This window comes from Peromyscus californicus, unplaced genomic scaffold (genome assembly GCF_007827085.1).
Source record: "Peromyscus californicus insignis strain IS unplaced genomic scaffold, ASM782708v3 Scaffold_6__1_contigs__length_162567912, whole genome shotgun sequence".
In the NCBI taxonomy this organism is placed as follows: Eukaryota; Metazoa; Chordata; class Mammalia; order Rodentia; family Cricetidae; genus Peromyscus; species Peromyscus californicus.
The window spans coordinates 133,456,611-133,477,685 of record NW_026294584.1 but is presented as its reverse complement, the minus strand read 5'-3'; the positions used below and the strand labels follow the sequence as shown (position 1 = coordinate 133,477,685).

Below are 21,075 nucleotides of genomic sequence, written 5' to 3'. Positions count from 1 at the left end.
AGGCTCCTGAGGCTCAGCTAGTGCCCCACCTTTCGTGACATCTCTTTCCTCTCCCTCCTTCGCACACAGGTTCCGCCTCCAGTGCCACCGCATCGTCAATGACACCATCTTCACCAACCTGATCCTCTTCTTCATTCTGCTCAGCAGCATCTCGCTGGCTGCTGAGGACCCCGTCCAGCACACCTCCTTCAGGAACCATGTATGCACTCTGTTTTGTTCTCTGTACCCTGTCCTTCTGAGAGTGGAACGGGCCCACGGCTTCTGCTGCTGACTTCATTGCTCAGTTAGGAGGCCTGTTCTGAACCTCAGAATCCGTATACAGCAAAGAGTCCTTTAAGAGATTAGGACTTTGATAGAAACCCCAGCCTGGGAGTTTTCACTGAGCAAGTGAGCATGTACCCAATGCATCTGGCTAGTTGATAATGGACAGTGGTCAGGCATCTTGTTGCCTGTGGATGTTCCCCAGGAAGCTCAAGTTGCCTGTAAGTCAACAATGTGGCCACTGGTTTCATGCCCTGCTCCCATTCCCTCTGACTAAGAAGGAGCATTGGCAATTAGGTGCCAATGGTAAGGCTAACCTTATAAGAAAAATAAGGACTGTGATAGGCTTCAAGAGTAAATCTGTTTGGAGCTATCCAAGGCTCTAGTGATCAACATGAAATACTAAAATAAGAATTGCTATATATTAAATATAAAATAAGAATTTGCTTCAAAATCCCAAAGCTTTATTAAATCTCAGCCACACAGGCATGGAGAAAAGAGCCACTCTCTAAAGCCATGTCTATAAACGAAGTTCTCAGCTCTGGGATTCTGCCCGCTCCAGGCTGTCTTGCTGAGTCAGCAGGAGTAGCCTCAGACCTGGTCCATCTCCCAAGATGAAATCAAATATCAGTGCTATAGCCTGTCTTCAGCCTGGGCTGACCTGGAGGACCTCCTTCCTAGGGCCCAAGGCCATGACAGCAGTGTAAATGTCCTCTTCTGACATGGGATGCCACAGCCACGTGAGAGCGGAGCATTCGAGTGGCCCTGCAAAAACCAACCCATTCTCTGCTCTCTTGACCAACAGCCCATGGTCTGCTCTGGGTTTATAAGTAAATTGGGTGGATGACAGAAGCATCCAGACAGGTGCTGTTGAGGCCTGGATCCTGTTGAGGCCTGCCCTGGAAGCTCCCCCTACCTGCCTGCAGACGCCATCCCGAGCCAGAGCCACCTGCGCTAGCCCTGAGTGGGAACTCATGTTGGGAAGTCTTTCCTGTCTGTCTCCTCGCCTGTCTCCACGTGGAAAGGCTCTGGTGGTGTGCAGGGGATGCACCTTGTTTTGAAGTGCTTTTCCTTTTCTGGTGAACATCCACTGACCTCTCCCCTTTCCTGCTTGTGTCCTGCCCCCCCTCCCCATCCTGTTTGTTTTTGTTTTGCAGATTCTGTTTTATTTTGACATTGTTTTCACTACCATTTTCACCATTGAAATTGCTCTGAAGGTAAAGCCCCATCTCCCTCTCTCTTCCTTCCTCCGTCCGCCAGTCCCAGCTCTCTGCTGCTGTCTGTCTTGTTGCTAACACATGCTCCTGGTGGTGGTGGGTGCCCTCTCAGAGCCACTAATCCAATTCTGCTTATTTTTCAGATCCTAGGCAATGCAGACTATGTCTTCACTAGTATCTTTACATTAGAAATTATCCTTAAGGTAATGCCCCTGAGCCATGTGTCTCCGTCTCTCTGTGTCTCTGCTCTGTCTGGTGACTCTTCTGTTCCCTTCACTCTCTGACTCTGGTGTCCTCACTTCATGCTGTCACTTCGCCCCCAGCTCAGATGCCAGGAGAAATCTACTCTACCACACTGCTCCCTTTTGCTCCCTTAGCAGCAGTTCTAGGCCTAGACAAGTCACGCCCTGGCTGTGTCACCCTGGGTGCTGTCCCGTCACTGACTGCGCATGCTGCCTGTCAGCGGTGCTCAGTACACACGTTCGCACGTACCTTCTCCAGCCAGTCGGGGGCTGAGCCCTACTTGAAATTCTCTCTCCCTCCCTCCTCCTGCATAGAGGACATGCCACACAGGCTCTAGAAAGGCCAAACCTCTGGAGCAGGAAGGAGTCACTTTGGCCCCTCTCTTGGGAGACTTGTCATCAACACCTTCCTCAGTACCAAGGCGAACATGAGGGCCTAGCAGAAGTTGGGGCCGTGTAATAGTAATGATGGACCTGAAGCAGGATTGGGAACCAACATCGCGGCTGAGTCGTATAACCCCTTGGTAACCGGTTGCTCTAGCCCCCTGGTAACCTGCAGCTCAGATGAGAGAGGTCTTTTTACAGGGCGTTACTTTTACGTCTGCACCTGTTAAACAAGGCATGGCCTTGGTGGTCTGTCTGAGCTGTAGGACCTTGGGTAATATTGGCTTCCTCTGAGCAAGGGGGAGGGTTTACTCTTGGAGAGAACAGATGAGCCATAGTCTCTAAGCACAGACTTCAGCTTAAGCATCTTCCTGGGACCCTTGCCTGGGACACCCTCTCCCAAAAATCTCAGGCCTCTCTTTTAGCTCATCCTTGGGGTAGATACAAGCTGCTGTCCACTCTGAGTGTGCACCAGTGCCAGCTACAGACCTTTCTTTTCCTGACGAAACCCTCAGATCATGGCCAGCCGTTTAGTGGGCTTGGCGTTTCTGAGTCATCCAGATACGACTTGAGTTGGGCAGTATCTGTGTGCCTACCAGGATGTCCTTATATCTCAGAGGCTCAGTGGTACTGACCCTTAGCTTCCCTTGCTCACCACCTGTGTGGCTCAGGTTTTTCTTTCCTGCTCAGAGAGAGTAGACGGGGGACAGATTCCTGGAAGTGGGTACCCAGAGCCGACATTCAGATTCCTCCTGGAAAGGACTCCCTTTCCATGGTGAGCCCCTTTGCTGCTGCACCCTAGACTCGAGGTCGCATGCAGGTGCTGGCAGATCTTTCCCAGGACAGGAAAATCTCTGAGACCCAGTTCTCAGGACCCCATGCCGAGCTTCACTTGAGGATTTCAATGGTGCTTTCTCCTTAAGATTGCCATGCAAGCGGAAGTGAGAATCTCTGCAAGCATTGCCATGGCAAGCCCTCCCCCACTTCTTCCTTTGGCTTCCAGTCTCTTTTCCGCTCACTGTGCTTCTGAATACTCCTGCCTGCATTCTCAGCCCACTTCCCACACCTCCCAGTTGGGAGGCCCTGTATCATGCCACGGCACTGATTGTGACAGTGCCCAGAGCATCATTTGCCCTAAGGAACTGTTGAAGGGTCTGGGGCCATTTGTCTTTAAAAGAACAGGACAGGTAGGAGCATATCAGTTAGTCCAAATCATGGAAAGGGCTGTTCTGTAGAAGAGAAAGAAAGTAGAGTCAGAACCGGCCAGGGAAGTGACAGAAGTGACGGGGTGACTTGTCCCTAGAGGTACACCTTGGTCTGGGTTGGATGGTAGGAGACAACTTCACCCACAGCCCAAAGAACTTGGAAGTTTTTGTCTCGTTCCAGTCCTTCCTCAGTATATAGATGATTAGGCCCAGGCCTTTCCTGGGAAATGGCTTTAAGTTTTCAGGAAGCAGGGGCCAGGTGAATGACAATCAGTAACACAGGGTAGAAGAAGGTCACTTGCACAGGTATCTGGACCTGGCTTTTTCTGGCGCCTTGAATGCACATAGACTTCAAATAAATGTTCTCTCTTCCAAGATCTACTTACCCTTTCTCACCCTGTTCTTACTCTGATCTTACCTGGGCACATGTCCATTGCTCCCACCCAACATTCTCATGCATTCTAAAGGGCTCTTCTACTTCTAGGGTCCCAGACAAAACAAGCCCAAAGTCAAGAGACAGAAGTTGTGCTATGAGCCACATTGTCCCCCTGTCCAAAACTTTCTGGTGAATATGAACTGTGGCAGCCACTTAACTCTACTGTCTGGGGTCCAGGTCTTCACAGAGACGTAGGACAGTGAGCCCTCCAGATTGTAGTCTTTGGGAGGGATCTGTAGCCATATTACCCCAGAACCCTTTATATAATCTCTGCACTTCTAAAAACTGCTGCAGAACACAGATTCCCAAGTCCCCTGTGATCTCCTGCTGCTGGAGATAAATGGAAAGAATTAGGTCACAAGAGCTATTTTTGCCAATTTTCCCATGTTGGCTTTTGTATTGGTCTTTTGGTGTACCACCCTGGACATGCTCTGATTCCAAAGAGAAAAACTGGGCTCCAGATGACCAGGAAACTGCTCTTGGTCTCTCAACCATCCGTTCCAAATTTTTTCTTGGGCAAATGCTTCATGGCCTGTAGCTCTATACAGGTTCCTCCTGGGTCTCTGTGAGCCTTTACCTCAGTCAGCAAAGTGGGAGTGTACAGGGTACAGTTTCTTACAAGCATCGTCAGCTCGGGAGACAATGTTAGTGAGACCCTAAAACAACAATCATGAGCTTACATGTTCTCGTTCTGAACATTTTCAGAGACTGTTCCCTTTGTTTTACTGCCTGACCCATGCAAAAACATGAAATATCACTCACACAACTTCTCTTGTACGGGAAGAGTATAGATTTCAAATCCAAGTTATAGTGAAAGAGAACACCTAGGTGAAGCTTGTCATGTGCAGAAACATGTCCTAAGTACTGTATGTATAATTACTCCATGGATATTCATAACCCATGGGGCAAGTGTTACCATTATCCTAAGATGCAGATGAAGAAAATGAGTCACAGAAAAGTTATTTTTTCTTATGAGGCACATGAAATATAGTAGAGTTGGGCTTTGAATCCAGGTCATCTGGCTTCAGAACCTGTATTTTATACCACTGTACCACCTTGCCCCTCTGAACATAGTTCCTACTCTTTAAAAGACTCCATATATAGTCCAGAAGCCAGACAGTAGCATTGAGCTTATACATTTGACAGAGATCCTAAGCACTACCAAGACCAATGTGTAGAGAGAGGCTAACTATAGCTATTGGTACCACAGAGATTTTCTAGAGTATGGGATTTTTTTTATGGTGAATCCAATTAAATCCTGGACAAATCTGGATAGCTGGACACCCATCTGGGCATGTCTCATTCTTCCATTGATGCCTAGTGTCTCAGCTGGCTCAGAGGGTGAGATGTGGAAAGGAAGTTAGGAGGCCTGCACACAGTGGGAACATAACCTAGACAGAAGCAGCAAAGGACCCTGCAGGGTGAAGCCATGTTGGCCTGGGGATGAAGGACAGTGGAGTGTTAGGGAGGTGTCATGGTGCCGATCGGAAAGGGTTTGGGTTTGTCAGAACTACTTAATGTCCTGAACTGGGGAAGTTCCTCGGGAGTGGAATGAATGGTGGAGGAGTTTCCTGGCACTGCGTCACCTTTGATTCTTTCTGCTGTCCCTGTGCAGTGCTTGGGCTCTTCCCCGGGGATGCTGATGCTGTAGGCAGGAAGCGTGGCATCTGGGCAGCTCACTCACTCATGCTCTCTCCCTTCCTACAGATGACTGCTTATGGGGCTTTCCTGCACAAGGGCTCGTTCTGCCGAAACTACTTCAATATCTTGGACCTGCTGGTGGTTAGCGTGTCCCTCATCTCCTTTGGCATCCAGTGAGTCCCTCAACCCAAGATGTGGGCAAGCAGCTAGGAGTGGGTGTCAAAGAAGTTTGCCAAGCCCCGGAGGGCCTCCTTGCTGGACTCTCACAGTGTGACTATGATTGGAATGGGGTGGAGCCTCAAAGAGCACACAATGTTTGTTTTGATTCTATCTCCTCCCCCTCCTCCCCTTCCTCCTCCTCTTCTTCCTCCTCTTCCCTTCTTTCCTTGTGGTACTTGAGATTGAACACAGGACCTAACTTGCTAGGCAAGTGCTCCACCACTAAACAACAGCTACCACTCTTTTTACTTTTTATTTGGCATAGATCACACTAAGTTTACCCAGGCTGACCTTGAACTTATGACTTTCCCTGCTCTAGCCTCCTGAGTAGCAAGGATTATAGACCTGCACCACCAGGTCCTACTTAATTTCTTATGTCTATATCTTTCATGGTCTGATACCTGGGGTGTATTGATCCACAAGAATTTGTTTAAATGTCTAGATTTTTGTCATGGCAGGTTCAGGCCCCATTATAAACAAACAGACATCTGCGGTACCTTCCTCTCCCTGAGTCTCTTTCACTGTGAATAAGGCCTGGGGCTGCCCTAGAGCTGACAAAACCTGCCATTGCTCTGACCTACCCTGACCTAGCTCAGCCTCTTTCTCTGATTCCCACTTCCGTCTTCAGTCAAAGCCCATACACACACACACACACACACACACACACACACACACACACACACACACACACACACGGGGGGGGGGGGGGGCGGGGGGAGGTGTATGCACTTCTGTTATAGAGAGAGAAGGGGAAGAGAGAGATTAAGAAGGAGGAGAGTGGGGAGCACTGATTCTTAATCTTAGCTGCACAGAGGAACCTTCTGGGCAAGTTAAAAAGAATGCCTTTTTCCTAGATCTTACCCCTGGAGGTTCAGATGCACAAGGACAGGGTATGAGTTATAAAACTCTCTAGCTTGAGTCCCTCTAAGGTCAAGTTGCAAACTTTGCTCAGGTTTGAAAGAAATTTGATTCTGAGTTTCTACCTAGTCTAACAGCTGTGCTTTTTAATCCTACACTTTTGAGTTTTAAAACATTTTCACACATCTGTTCTTCCATGGTGTACACACACACACACACACACACACACACACACACACACACACACACACACACTCCTACCTATAAGGTAGGCAAGGAAATGCTATTATAAAATTTGGTGTTCAGGGCATTAGGAGACTAAGCCAAGAAAGGCTGTACTCCAGGCATCTTGGGTCTCCCTTCCCAAGGTTGGTTCATGGTTAGCCCCTGTTGTGATATGGGGGCCATGGAAGTGAGACCCTTTTCTTTGGTCATCAATTATGTTACCTAAAATTTCTCCCTGGGAGCCTGGACATCTAGATTCCCACCTCAGTGCTACCAAGATCACTGTTTCACTTTGAACCAACAATACCTCTTGTTTGTTCTGATTTTTGTCTTGTTTTGTTTTGTTTTCAAATCTGTCCTTTAAATTATTCCCTTGTGAGGCGGTGCAAACTGCCTGCCTCCCAGGGATGCTGTGGGAACAGCGACAGAGAGGAACTTCCTTTGTGTCTTTTGAAATAAAGACCCATGGAACCAGAGAAATTGAATTCTTGTACTAGCTCCCTCTTGACATAGGAAGAAGAAAATCAGCACTTTCCAACACATCAGACCCTCTTTTTGGTTCCCAGGCAAGGTTGAGTCCTCTTGTCAGATGCTGGAGAAGATGCCTTAATTAGACAGCACCTCAGGTCGGAATCCACTTAATTAGACAGCACCTCAGGTCGGAATCCACTTCAGATGCTGTTCAACAGCTGAGTGTGGTTAATGACTTCCACTTGGGTTGGACAGATGGACACCATCTAGCCATCTCGATGAAGGGCTTATGGGGTTACCTGTCACCTCTCCTCACCAGGAAGTAGCCCAAGGCACCCAGATATTCTGGCATGACCTTGGCATTCTGTGTTTCTTGGGACACCACTTTGAAATTTTTTCTGGCACACCACTGCCTCATGGAAGTCTAAGCATGTCCTGAACCATGGTAGAATTTATATATTGTAGTGGGCAATGACCCAGGCATTGTGTTTGGAAATATTCCAGGATTCCTTCCCCATGTCTACCACCTCCAATCACAAGGTCTGAAGTTTCACCATCAATGTGCATTTATTTGGTATATAACGTGGTGATGTCTTCAGCAGGCAAGATAGTGAAAACTGCCATTTTACTTGATAGATTTATAATATGTGCCAAGTCCCTACTACTGATGTCCGTAAATTCTCCTTCAATCCCTGAAACAATCCTTGGAGCTAACCACTGCCCCATTTTCCAGATGAAAAACCAGGGTACAGAAAATTAAGAAATGTGTCCTGAGTGATTCAGGTGGCAGGTCACAGCAGTGGGGACTGCATGCATGTCTTTTTTGACACTGTAGATACCTCTTAACTCACATATTTTATTGCCAATGACTTGGTTTTTGTACCCCAACCTTTTCTATACCAGGACTGGAGGTCAAAAGAAGGCCTCAAGCATGCCAAGCAAGCCTTCACCCTGATCTGTCCCCTCTCCTCCTTCTGTGTCTTTACTATCAGGAAAGTTCCAGGGTCACAAAGAGGCCACAGGTTTTTAGCAGTGAGTGATAGAAGTTCTCAGTCCCCAAAACAGAGTCTACACTATCTATCTATCTATCTATCTATCTATCTATCTATCTATCTATCTATCTATCTATCTATCTACCTACCTACCTACCTACCTACCTACCTACCTACCTACCTACCTATCTATCTATCTATCTATCTATCTATCTATCTATCTATCTATCTAGTGTCCATCTAGGACCAGTCAGTCAGAACAGCATCTGCCCAGACCATTCTCTGCTCTAACCCAGGTAGGGGAACTGACCGCCCACCCTGTTTCTCTCCCAGGTCCAGCGCAATCAACGTTGTGAAGATTTTACGAGTGCTGCGGGTCCTCAGGCCCCTGAGGGCCATCAACAGGGCCAAGGGGCTAAAGGTAAAGTGAGAAGGTCTGCGTGGGCAGCCATCAATGAAGTAAACATTAGCTTTCCTTCTAGCTGGTGGCAGTGGAGGTGACAGATGGGCTACAGGACGGGTAGATGAGTGTCAACCATGGTAGAGTGACTGACTGTCTTAAGCAAAATGATTCAAGGGGCTGTGCCCCCTCCCGCAGATATCTCAGGTGATGAGTCCATATCTGTGTACCTGATTCTTGGCAAGGTAGACACTGAGGCTGGGATGCATCAAGAGATCATAAGCAAAGAAGTTGCATCAAGAGAGCATAAGCAAAGAAGTTGACTGACTTGATATAGACAGAGAGGGGCCAAGATACTAGGAAGCCGCTGGCCCTCCCTTCCCAGGTTCTAGCGTCCATGTAGTGTTGAATGGTTCTCCTAACTGGCTCCTAGGAGGCATCTACAGGGCAGTCACAGGACTGGCTCCAGGGATTGGCCTTCAGAGCAATTGAATTTCCCTCATTTGTTCCTTACCTGGCTCAGCAGACAGATGTCACAAGGCACACACAGTACTCTTCCACTTAGGTAGCATTCAGATAGGTAGGACTAAGACAAGGGAGGAGCCATTTTTGAGTTAACTATCATACCGTTTGGTCTTCCAAACCCTTGTCAACGCAATGAATAAACAAACGAACAAACAAACAAAACCCCACAGATTTTCCCTTAAAGAGAACAAGAGGTAGTTTATTTTGGATCCAAATATGAGTAATCATAATCTGGGTGCTTCAAATACCATGTTTTTGTTGGTGTTTAATTACTTATTCACTTATTATTTGAATTGGTCTACAGCATAGCAGGTTTTCTCCTTATGGAGCTCTCCTACTTCCCTCGAATTGATCAGCTCCCCTCTTCTCACTTCTCCCCCATCACCTCCTGCCCGCTTCCCCGTTGTGTCTCTCTGCCCTCAGTACCTGCTTCCACTTTCATACCTCACGTCTTCTGCTATCCCTTCCTTGAAGCCTCTGTCTTCCCATCTCATTGTCTCCTTTCTCGTTTCCTGGAGATGGCCCACATTTGCTCCCACCTAAATACACAGACTTCATTAGAAGCCAGGGTCCAAATGAGAGAATGTGCAGTTGCTGTCTTTCTGTGCCGGATCACCTTACGTAATACAGTGGTCTCCGGTTCTATTCATTTTCCTACAAATTTCATTAATTTTTCTTTATGATGAAAATAATTCCACCGTGTATATGTACCACATATATATTATCCACTCATCTGCGAAGACCATGTTTTCATGTGGTACCAGTTGCTTTCTTTTGAAAAATTTATACTTGTTTTCTTTTGAAAAATTTATAGACATATGTACAATGTATCTCAGCCTTATCCATCCCCCTCCTTTCCTACCCCCTCTCCACTACCTGCTGCCAATATCTCCCATCTCCCTCCCAATTTCTTGTCTTCTTCTCAACTCACAAATTAAGTCCAATTAATGCTGCTCATATGGGCATGTGGAAGAAGGGTATCTATTGGGGTGTTGGCTGTCTACCAAGCGCTAGCCCCCCCCCCACTCTTCAAAGAAAAATGACTCTCCATCCTGTCCCTCAGCAGCCATCAAGAGCCATTAGCTCCTCAGCTAGGGTCAGGTATCAGGAGCCACTCCCCCTCCATGCTGGAATTCATAACTCTTTTGATAAAACTAGTGGAATTTCATAAGACTTCTTTGTATGGCCTTAATTTTGGTTAGCCCACTCTACCTCTGATTTTCCCAACCTCCTTGTTCTCATATCCATCTCTCAAGATCCATGACCCCATTCTTTCATATGTGTTCTACTCTCCCATTTTGTTATAATGTGTGCTTTGGTGTCAAGGTCATAGTTCCCATGTGGCTTCTTCATGCACACTTCATTTTGCTTCACCCTTTCTCCAACCCCTTCTTTCTTCAGCCCCATCACTGCAATACCTGCTTAAACTTTTCTGTCCCCAGTATCTCCCTTCTCTACTTTAATTCTATAATCTACTTCTCTTCATTAGTGTATTCCCCATCCACTAGACCGTTGCTAGTTCCCAGACTTCCATAAGTGCTCCAGGATAAATACACATAACACAATATTTGAAGCTAACAACCAACATATGAGAGAAAACATACAATTTTTGTCCTTCTGAGTTGGGGCTACCTCATGTGGTATAATACTTTCCAGATACAACCATTTTTCTATGAATTTTGTAATTTCATTTTCTTTACAGATTATGTCTCTCTTTAACAAAGATGCATCTTGGTTGGGTTTCTTTTGCTGTGATGAACACCATGACCAAAGGCAACCTGAGGAAGAGTTTATTTAAGCTTACAGTTGTTGCCCATCATAAAGAGAAGTCAGGGTAGGAACTCAATGCAGGAACTGAAGCAGAAACCATGGAGGAATACTGCCTTCTGGCTTACTCTTCGTGGCTTGCTCAACCTGCTTTCTTATTCAGCTGAGGATTATGCATACGGGGGTGGCACCACCTCCAGTGGCCTGTGCCCTTCCACATCAGTCATTATTCCAAAAAAGTGTCCCATAGACTTGCCTACAGAAATCTGATGTAAGCATTTTCTCAATTGAGGTTCCTCTTCCCAGATAACTCTAGCTTATGTCAAGTTGACAAACCACCCGGGACAATTGGCTCCTTGTTAATTTGACACACAAACATAATGCTATTAAACCATGAAGTTTCCTTTCTCATTTATCCCTAAGATATCATATTAATATTAATATCAATATCACAATGTAAAACACAGTATCACTTTATAAGTCTCATGGTCTTTAAATTTTTCAGCATTTGAAAGTCCAAAGGCTCTAAAAATCCAGTATTTCTTTAAAAGTTCCATCTTTTAACTGTGGGCTCCTATAAAATTCAAACTAAGTTAAATACTTTCATATTCCAAGAGGGAAGAACCAGGGCACAGTCACAATCAAATAAAAGCAAAATCAAAAATAAGCAGTGTGAAAAGTTAAATGCTTTAACATCTGGGCCTCACTCATGATCTTCTGAGCTCCAGCTCATCTCATAGGCTTAGGCTGGTCCTTGGCGGTCACCCCATGGTATTGTTATCTCCAGTATTCTGGGGTCCTCACTGCAGCTAAAGCTATACCTTCACCATTGGCCTTTCCAAACCTCTCTTCAGGGACTCCAGCCCTTCTACCCAGTGCCAGGCCTCAGCTACTCTCCATGACCCCTTCATGCCTCCAAAACCACTACTACCTTCAGCTGCCAACCTGAGATGCAGCCTTGGCCCTCTTTGGACCACAGCTTCTGTGTGCTGACCCTGAGAAAATACTCCCAGAAGACTCACCTCAGTGATGCCAGTCTCTTCTTAATTACTGCTAATTTCTCAGCTCCAGATAACCAGCATTGATTGTCCCATCAAAACAAAGGTTTCACTTTAACGGTGCTGGTCTCTTGTTAAACACAGCTGATTTTTCAGCTCCAGCTAACCGAAACTATAGATTCTTGATTCAAAGTGTCACTCAAACATCCCTGCTAGTCTTTGCTTCCTTTTGAAACATCACAAGCCAGGCCTCTCTATCATCTGCATCCCTGACAGCATTCTTGTCATCCAAGCTCCTATAACATCCTAGTAAAGCTATGGGCACTAAATGGTGTTTCCAGTCCAAGGTTTCAAAGTCTTTCTGCAAACCACATGGTCAGGTGGTCACAGCAATAGCCCATGTACCTGGTAAAAATGTTTGTCCTATTTAGTTTTCTATTGCTATGATAAGCTCTACGACTGTATTAGTCAGGGTTCTCTAAAGGAGCAGTGTGGTAGAGTTATGTGTATGGAATTTCTTAGAGTGGCTTATGCTCTGTGGTCTAAGAGGTCCAACAATAGCTGTCTTACAATGTAAAGGTCAAGGATTCTGTAGCTGTTCAGTCCAGGAGCCTGAATGTCTCAGCAGTCCCAGTCTCATGCTGGAGTCCCAAGGGAGTCCTAGAGTGATGCTGCTATTGGTTTTTCATTGGAATCCCAAAGAAGTAGGTTCTGTCACCAGCAAAGGAATGCCTCAGCACAGGATAGATGCACTTGCCAGTGAAAGAGGGTGCAAGCAGACAAAAGGCAAAAGTTTCCTCTTCCTTGTCCTTTTATGTGGGCTGCCACAAGAAGGTGTGGCCCAGATTTAGGGAGATCTTCCCACTTCAAATAATCCAATCCAGAAAATTCTTCATAGACATGCCCAGGTTGTTTGGGTTTTCATTGATTCCAAATATAGTCAAGTTAACAACCAAGGTTAGCTATAATAATGACCAAAACCAACTTGGGTTTATTTCAGCTCACAGTTGTAGTCCATCATACAGGGAAGTCAGGGCAGGAACCAGAAAGCAGGAACTGAGGCAGAGGCCATGGAGGAGTGCTGCTTATTGGCTTGCTTTTCATAGCTTGCTCAGCCTGCTTTCTTATACAACTCAGAACTGTCTGCAAGTGGCACTGCCCCCAGTGGGCTGGGCCTTCCCACACAAATCATTAATCCCACATTATAAGTAATCTGATGGAAGCATTTTCTCAGTTGAGGTTCACCTTTCCAGATAAGTCTAGCTTGGGTCAAATTAAAAAAAAAAAAAAAAGGACAAGATGGTTTGTTGATTAACTTAATTTTAATGGGACGCCTAATAATTATTTTATAAAGAAATAATAAATGTTTTCCAAAAGGATAAGTAGATCTTAGATTTCACAGAGCCAACAAGAATGTCATAGGCGAAGGGAGCAAAAGCTTTAGGTTTTTTTGTTTTGTTTTGTTTTGTTTTTTTTGGTTTTTCCAGACAGGGTTTCTCTGTGTAGCTTTGCGCCTTTCCTGGAACTCACTTGGTAGCCCAGGCTGGCCTCGAACTCACAGAAATCTGCCGGCCTCTGCCTCCCGAGTGCTGGGATTAAAGGCGTGCGCCACCACCGCCCGGCTAAAGCTTTAGTTTTCAACAGCTAGTGCAATGTGGTTACTTACCCACCAAGCTAGGAGACTGAAGATCATAGGCAGGGGGATAGAATTGTGTATAATAGATCAAACTTTTAAAATAGATTTAAATGTTGTCTACTAAAATAAGTTTTGTCATTATTTAACAAACATGTCCCCCAAGTAGGAATAATTTTTTCAAGTAATTATTTTTAATAAGCTTTCTCCTATTATTGAGGTGGCAGCCATCCAGCTAAAGAAGGCTTTACCCCATTGGTAAACACACAGTCTTAGTATTTTAACATTTGTATGAAATCTAATCACTAAGTTTTAAATGGTTTATTTGATAAAAGGATAGAATAGAATAGCCTTGTTCGCTGGGCCTTTTCTTTTTTTAATTCTACTCAACCATCAATTTTATCTCGGGGTATTGAATTTTGACCTTAAGAATTTTTAATAACCTTTCATTATAGCCAATTTAGTCATACCAGTGTCATCTCTTTTTTTATATTTTAAGCTTTACAACCTTTTTATTGAAAATATTTTAATAATATTTTCATTAATTCTTTGAGAATCTCATCCAATATATTTTGATCCTATTCATCCCTGCTCCCCTTATGTCTCCTAGATCCACCCCCATCTCCCTGCCCACCCAACTTCATATCCTCCTGTTTTTTGTAACCTATGAGTCTTGATTTGGGCTGCCCAAATACTCTTGAGTATGAGGCCATCCCCTGGATCATGGCTGATTTACAGGAGTCATACCCTTAAAGTAAATGGGCTCTCCTTCTCCCAACAGCCATCACTTGCCAATAGTTCCTCGGCTAGAGGAAGGAACTTTGTGCCAACCTCTCTCCTCCATGCTGGAGTTTTTCTGGCTTGAACTTTTGCAGGTCTTGGACAGGTTGTCATAACTTCTGTGAGTTAAGATGTACAACTGCCCCGTTGTGTTCATAAAACAGTTTTGTTGCTGCCATCCACTGCCTCTCTTACAATCTTTCTGCCCGCTCTTCTAGGTTCACCCCCTGAGCCTTGGAAGAATGTGTTATGGAAACAGGAATGATTAAATGGGTCAGGGACATTGGCAGGATCTAAGAGGGATTATGGAGACGGGAGAACTAACATTAAAGGCCTTTGAAGAAGTCATATGGAAACCTACTATAGAAGATTCCTAAGATACATTATATATACATATGAAAACAGTTTAAATGGAGTTACCCTATAACAAGAGCAGGAACAATGCTCCTACTAGATACCACAGGACAGCAAATAAAGAATCTAGTACCAGGAGTAGGTTACCTCTTTTGGACTTGTTGGCCAGTGGGGTACTATAAACCCCCAAACATTATAGGCTATTGCCATTATTCTTGGTTACCCTCCAGAGCTTAATGCTAAGACCCTACTGTTGAAGGTACCACATACTTGAGTCATGTAACATGGAGAAATCAAACTGACCTGGAAGCTTTATCCCTACTGGCTAGTTTTCATGGTGCTGGAAAGTGCTATACATGCTACCAGAGGAGAGAAGTAATCATCGATCTTTCCGAGCTTTAAACTCTGTGGTAAAATGATGAGTGTCCTGGCAGGATTAGCCCACTGGTGCAAATAGTGACATGAATGTCTTTGGAATAATCAGGATTTAACTATCAAATATTAGGAGAAGAGAACTTCATTATCCTGGGGAAACTTTAAAGTCTGACTTCCTCTCAGATCAGAAATTCTAGCCAGAAAGGAAAATCACAGGCATATATGTCAACATTTTAGCCACATGTTCCCTATCTATGAAGTAGAGTAGACAACCCAAAGGGGAGTGTTTAGAGGGATCAGTTGAGCATTTCCCATGGTAGCACCTATGGTGTCTTAGCTTCTTTTCTTATTACTGTGATAAAATATGTACTCTGACTAAAGTAGATCAAGGGAGAAATGATTTACTTCAGTTCACAGTTCAAGGGTACAGTACATAATGGCAGCAAAGTCAACCAGCAGAAGCTTGATGCTGCTGGTCACATGACAATAAGAAATCGGAGGGTGATGAATGCTTGTGTTCAGCTAGCTTCCTCTTTTTTTATGCAGACCAGGACCCAAGCCCAGGGAATGTTACTGCCCAAATTTTAGTATAGGGTTTCCCACCTCAATTAACCTAATCAACATAACCTTTCACAGGCACACCCAGAAGCTAATTAATCCCTCATAGTTGGGCCTGGAGGATGTCTCCTAGGTGATTCCAGATCCTGTCAAATGATAATTAACATTAACCATCAGAGATACAGGGAAGAGAAAAACGGTTGTGAGGAGTGAAAAGGGCAGCATAAGGCAGATGAAGGGGACACTTCCCCAGCACCCCAAGGAGAGGGGTAAACCCTGGCTGGGAAAAGGAGAACAGAGAGGGGTGTCCCTATTCCATCGGAGTCTTCCTGAAAGGGAAGACTGTACCTGAAGAGGCTCTCAGAGCTGTCTCTGACACGCTGAAGGAGCGGGTAGACCTTGCACAAGTGCACACCAAGTGAGAGGTGGGAAGGAACTTCCCATCTGAAACTGTGAAATCTTTTCTCTCCCACCAACAGTCAGGCCCGGCCCCAAGGAGCGGTCTTCGGGGCAGTTGAACTTCCCTCATTTGCTGCTTAGCTGGCTCAGCAGACAAACAGAGCACACATAGTGCCCTTCCACTTAGGTAGGATTCAAAGGTAGGGTTAAAGCAAGGGAGAAGCCATTTTTGAGTTAACATTGTTTGGTCTTTTCACCACTCAGACAGGAGTTTGGAAGAACTTGTACGTCTGTCACCACCCAGAGTCCAAGGGGCCCTTTGCATTGTATGAGTTCTGTCAGTGTGACTGGAAAGGTTGTCTGGCGTCTGGAAGTCTGTTTCCTCTCACTTGGAGCATAGGATCTGCCTACCCTGCCTGTGTGGACGGGCCCAGGGACTAGCTCAAGGCTGCTTAGGCTGAAACCTTATCTGCTTCCCATTCCCTCTTCCCGTTGCAGCATGTGGTTCAGTGCGTGTTTGTGGCCATCCGGACCATTGGGAACATTGTAATTGTCACCACTCTGCTGCAGTTCATGTTCGCCTGCATTGGGGTCCAGCTCTTCAAGGTAAGTCCCGCCTCCTTCCCTCTCATCAGCATTCCCAGGGAAGGGAGCCAACAGATCCAAGAGGGGGCAGCAGTCTAAGTCAGGTGTGCAGAACAGTGTGACCTCTGACTACAGTCTATCAGACCTGAGGCAGTGTGACCTCAGACCACAACCTGTCAATCAGACTGAAGCAGTGTGACCTCAGACCACAACCTGTCAATCAGACTGAGGCAGTGTGACCTCAGACCACAACCTGTCAATCAGACTGAGGCAGTGTGACCTCAGACCACAACCTGTCAATCAGACTGAGGCAGTGTGACCTCAGACCACAACCTGTCAATCAGACTGAGGCAGTGTGACCTCAGACCACAACCTGTCAATCAGACTGAGGCAGTGTGACCTAAGACCACAACCTATCAATCAGACTGAGGCAGTGTGACCTCAGACCACAACCTGTCAATCAGACTGAAGCAGTGTGACCTCAGATCACAACCTGTCAATCAGACTGAGGCAGTGTGACCTCAGACCACAACCTGTCAATCAGACTGAGGCAGTGTGACCTCAGACCACAACCTGTCAATCAGACTGAGGCAGTGTGACCTCAGACCACAACCTGTCAATCAGACTGAGGCAGTGTGACCTCAGACCACAACCTGTCAATCAGACTGAGAGGCAGTGTAGTCTCAGACCACAACCTACTTGCGCTTTCCAGACCAAGAGAGTAGAGGGACGTCAGCTCTGCCTCTCCCAGCTAACTGTGCTCTCTGTTGTACCACCCTTCGATTAGCTGCCCTTCTTTCCAGATAACTTTTATCCTATGGTACCCATCTGTCCGTCCTTGGCTTAAAGCCCACAGCAGTTCTGACTCGTAACAGCACCATGCCCATGCTACAGCACCCAGCCTGAGGCCAGAGGCCTGGCTGCTTTCTTCTCTTCAGCTTCCATCTCTTTAGTTCTGCTAGTCCCTCACCATCACCTCAGCGCTCTTTCCCTGCCCATCACCCCCGCTGTGTAAATTTCCACTGACTTCCTCCCATAAACTCCCTCCAAGCCCAGATCCCCTCTTTCTTCCTCTCAAGACCTTCCTAGAGAGCGGAGCCTTCCAAGGTTGGTGCTCCTGCTTTCGAGTTTGAGTGCGCTCTCAGCTGAATGGGGGGTTGTGTCCTCTGTATCTGGAATCTGTTCATCGTTCACCTGTTGACCCCGAAGCTCGAACTCAGGACTGTGCTCCGGACATACTGATTGATCATCTTCTGCTGAATCCATCCCTGGAGGAGCATCTCTAATCCCATTGTTCTTTTCTTCCAGGGAAAGCTCTATACCTGCTCAGATAGTTCCAAACAGACGGAGGCAGAATGCAAGTGAGTTTAAGCTGGCAGGCTCCCCGAGCCAGAGCTGATTAACTCGGGGGAGGTTGGTGGCTTGGTTAGAGAGGAGTGAAGACTGTCCTCTCACCCATCTCAATATCTAACCTCATTTTTGTGACATGTGACTTCATTCCTCAAAGGTCAAGCCACTGATTTTTCTGATTGCTGGGGTAACGTGGTTGCATCCCACCCAGCATGCCAGAAATCATTGATGGTAGAGATGTGGGACACCCTGTGATTACCTTTATCTTCCTTTCTCAGGGGTAACTATATCACATACAAAGATGGAGAGGTTGACCACCCCATTATCCAGCCTCGAAGCTGGGAGAACAGCAAGTTTGACTTTGACAATGTTCTGGCAGCCATGATGGCCCTCTTCACTGTCTCCACCTTTGAAGGATGGCCAGAGTGAGTATGATTATCCAGGCTAACAGCCCTGACGTTAGAGAGTCAAGACACTGGCTGTCCAATTATTACCCAAGGTCTTATAACTTCTCTGAATTTACAACCCAGAGGTCATACTTGTGTTGTCCTTGGGCAGTGAGATTGTTTCTAAAACTCCCCTAGGCCAGGCGGTGGTGGCGCACGCCTTTAATCCCAGCACTCAGGAGGCAGAGGCAGGCGGATCTCTGTGAGTTCGAGGCCAGCATGGGCTACCAAGTGAGTTCCAGGAAAGGTGCAAAGCTACACAGAGAAACCCTGTCTTGAAAAACCAAAAAAAAAAAAAAAAAAACAAAAAAAAACTCCCCTAGAACATGATCACTGCAGAAACATAGACTTTTAGCTGGGCATGGTAGTACATGTGTTTAACCCCAGCACTGGGGAGCCAGAGGCTTGACGCTAGCCTAGTGAGTTCCAGGCCAGCTAAAACTAGAGAGCGAGACCCTGTCACAAAAACAAAAAATCTTATGAAGATATTATTGGAGATGGAGGGTGCAGAGGATTTCACTGAGGGCCTTGTGTATGTTATACAAGTGCTGTACCACTCAATACATCCACAGCATTTTAGAAACCTCAACCAAAAACGGATACCTTTTAACTCCTTTTCCCAAGCTCAGTATGAGTCACAAGATTAGGAGTCCCTGCCATTATCTTTATGACATTTCAGAGTCAAGTACAGAAAGCATTTCTCTGGTGTAAACCTTTGATCACCACCGAGTTCCCGTTTACCACTCCCCACGTGTAGCTGACATGGGTGGAGGTAGCTGAGAGGTCTGTCTGATTAGACTGTGTATTCATCTCCTTGGAGAAAGCTTTGTCTACACTGACAACTACACTGTTGAGTAAAAAAGAAACAAAAGCCAGGTGTCCCGTCCAGACCTCTGCAGATGTGACATTTTCTCTACTGGACCAGCCCATTGGTCTCCCCACAGCATTGCTGGTAGCAGTCTGGGCAATCTAATGCTCTTTGTATCTTGGTTTAAACAGCTATGTCCCCATCCAACAGTGTATGGATGGGATTTGCCATTACTATATAGCAATATATAAGTGACGCTCAGAGAATAGGCATATACTGGGGAAATTACAATAGAATAAGAGGAAATCATCCTGGTCCATGAAGAACAAGCTCAATTGGTCCCATAGTCCAGAGTGTAATGAATGGCAGACTTACGTATAAGTGTAATCTAAACCACTGTAAATGATGTGAATGATCTAGGATCATGCTCGTTTTATTTTATCTAAATGAATTTTTTCTCAGATTTACTTTTTGTTTGGCCTCACCTCCTTGGGCCCATGCCAGTTTACAAAGCTGTTTCAATATTTACCAATATTTCTGTATTTGGAATTGATGTTAGTGATGAATGTTGCAGTTCAACAGCTCTTGACAGTTTCAAGACACGGTGTGTATATTTTACCAGCTGCTCTGTAAGATAGAAAAATAGGGAATTATCATTTCCACTTGATAGTTGTGGACTCAATGCCAAAGAGATTCATTGGTTTGCCCGGATGGGACTTGAGCCCAGACCCTCTGGCCTCAGCCTGGAGCTGTTTCCTTTGATTGCAGGGATCCCTGGCAGCAGTGGTGCTATCATCTCATGGAGGTGACACTGCTTCTCCAGTTCACTCTGTGAGCCTGTCTCCTCCTGTAGGCTGCTGTACCGCTCCATCGACTCCCACACAGAAGACAAGGGCCCCATCTACAACTACCGTGTGGAGATCTCCATCTTCTTCATCATCTACATCATCATCATTGCCTTCTTCATGATGAACATCTTCGTGGGTTTCGTCATTGTCACCTTCCAGGAGCAGGGGGAGCAAGAGTACAAGAACTGTGAGCTGGACAAGAACCAGGTAGCCTTCCGGGAAGGAGAGGAGGAAAGTGGGGCCCACATAAGAAAATGCAGAGGTTGGCTGTCCAAGATCCACTCAGAAGGGAGCCTAGGGTATTATTTGGAGAGATGTGTCTGGATATCAAGATCCTCTGTCCTGTCATCCGACAGAACAGGGGTTTGTTCCAAATTCCTGCAGCAGAAATATGGATCCAGCATTTCATAGACCCAACAGACATTAAATCCTCACAAATCCCAGGTCAGGACAATGTGCTCAATCAGCAAATATTTGTTACACTTCCATGTAGCGACACTTTGTTTCAGGCAACATGGAAAAACGAAATTTATGTTATATCCAAAAATGGGAAAGTTACTCTATGCCCAGGTGTGTTGGCACCATTGACAAAGGAGAGAGAGCAATGTGGGGATGAGAGCTTGGGATGGCCAAGAGAAACCACTTAGATGGCTTCTCACGCAAAACAGAGGTCTGAGCAGGGGTGGGGAGAAGAGAGTCTGAAGAGGGGGTGACATGGTGATACCAAGGTCTAGAATACGTTCTGTTAGCCTGCAGGAAAGGGCTAGCAGCTCCCTCGGTGACTAATGTGCTGTTGGGGTTGGACAGAGGTGTGGTACCTCAGCCCCCTTTGCACTCCCAGTGGAAACATGTTCAGAATAAAGCCAGCTCCTGAGGACACAGCCCAGTCTGCCCAGCTCTGTGCATGGCAGGAAAGCTGGACCCTTTGTGGGCTTAGATATCTGCTACTTAACTTTAGAGTCAGCATCTGGGCTGCTGTGTAGACTTGGTGTGGAAAGGAAGGCAAGGGGAGAAGTCAGTTGAGAAGTTCAACAGCAGTTCTTTGTAGTGAAGATGTAAAAGCAGGAGGTCAGATCAGCAAGGCTTGGGGATTAAGCG

General features: G+C 46.0%; 1 protein-coding gene across 1 annotated transcript in view; it reads left to right on the top strand.

Annotated features, from left to right (window-relative positions):
• Cacna1c (calcium voltage-gated channel subunit alpha1 C) overlaps positions 1-21,075 on the top strand; it is a 558,454-nt gene that overhangs the window by 466,324 nt on the left and 71,055 nt on the right. The window contains exons 20-27 of the mRNA XM_052721999.1: positions 70-199; positions 1,622-1,681; positions 5,453-5,559; positions 8,485-8,572; positions 16,439-16,546; positions 17,834-17,886; positions 18,154-18,300; positions 19,983-20,184. Of these exons, the coding sequence (XP_052577959.1) occupies positions 70-199; positions 1,622-1,681; positions 5,453-5,559; positions 8,485-8,572; positions 16,439-16,546; positions 17,834-17,886; positions 18,154-18,300; positions 19,983-20,184 (895 nt within the window). The remainder of the gene's footprint in view (positions 1-69; positions 200-1,621; positions 1,682-5,452; positions 5,560-8,484; positions 8,573-16,438; positions 16,547-17,833; positions 17,887-18,153; positions 18,301-19,982; positions 20,185-21,075) is intronic.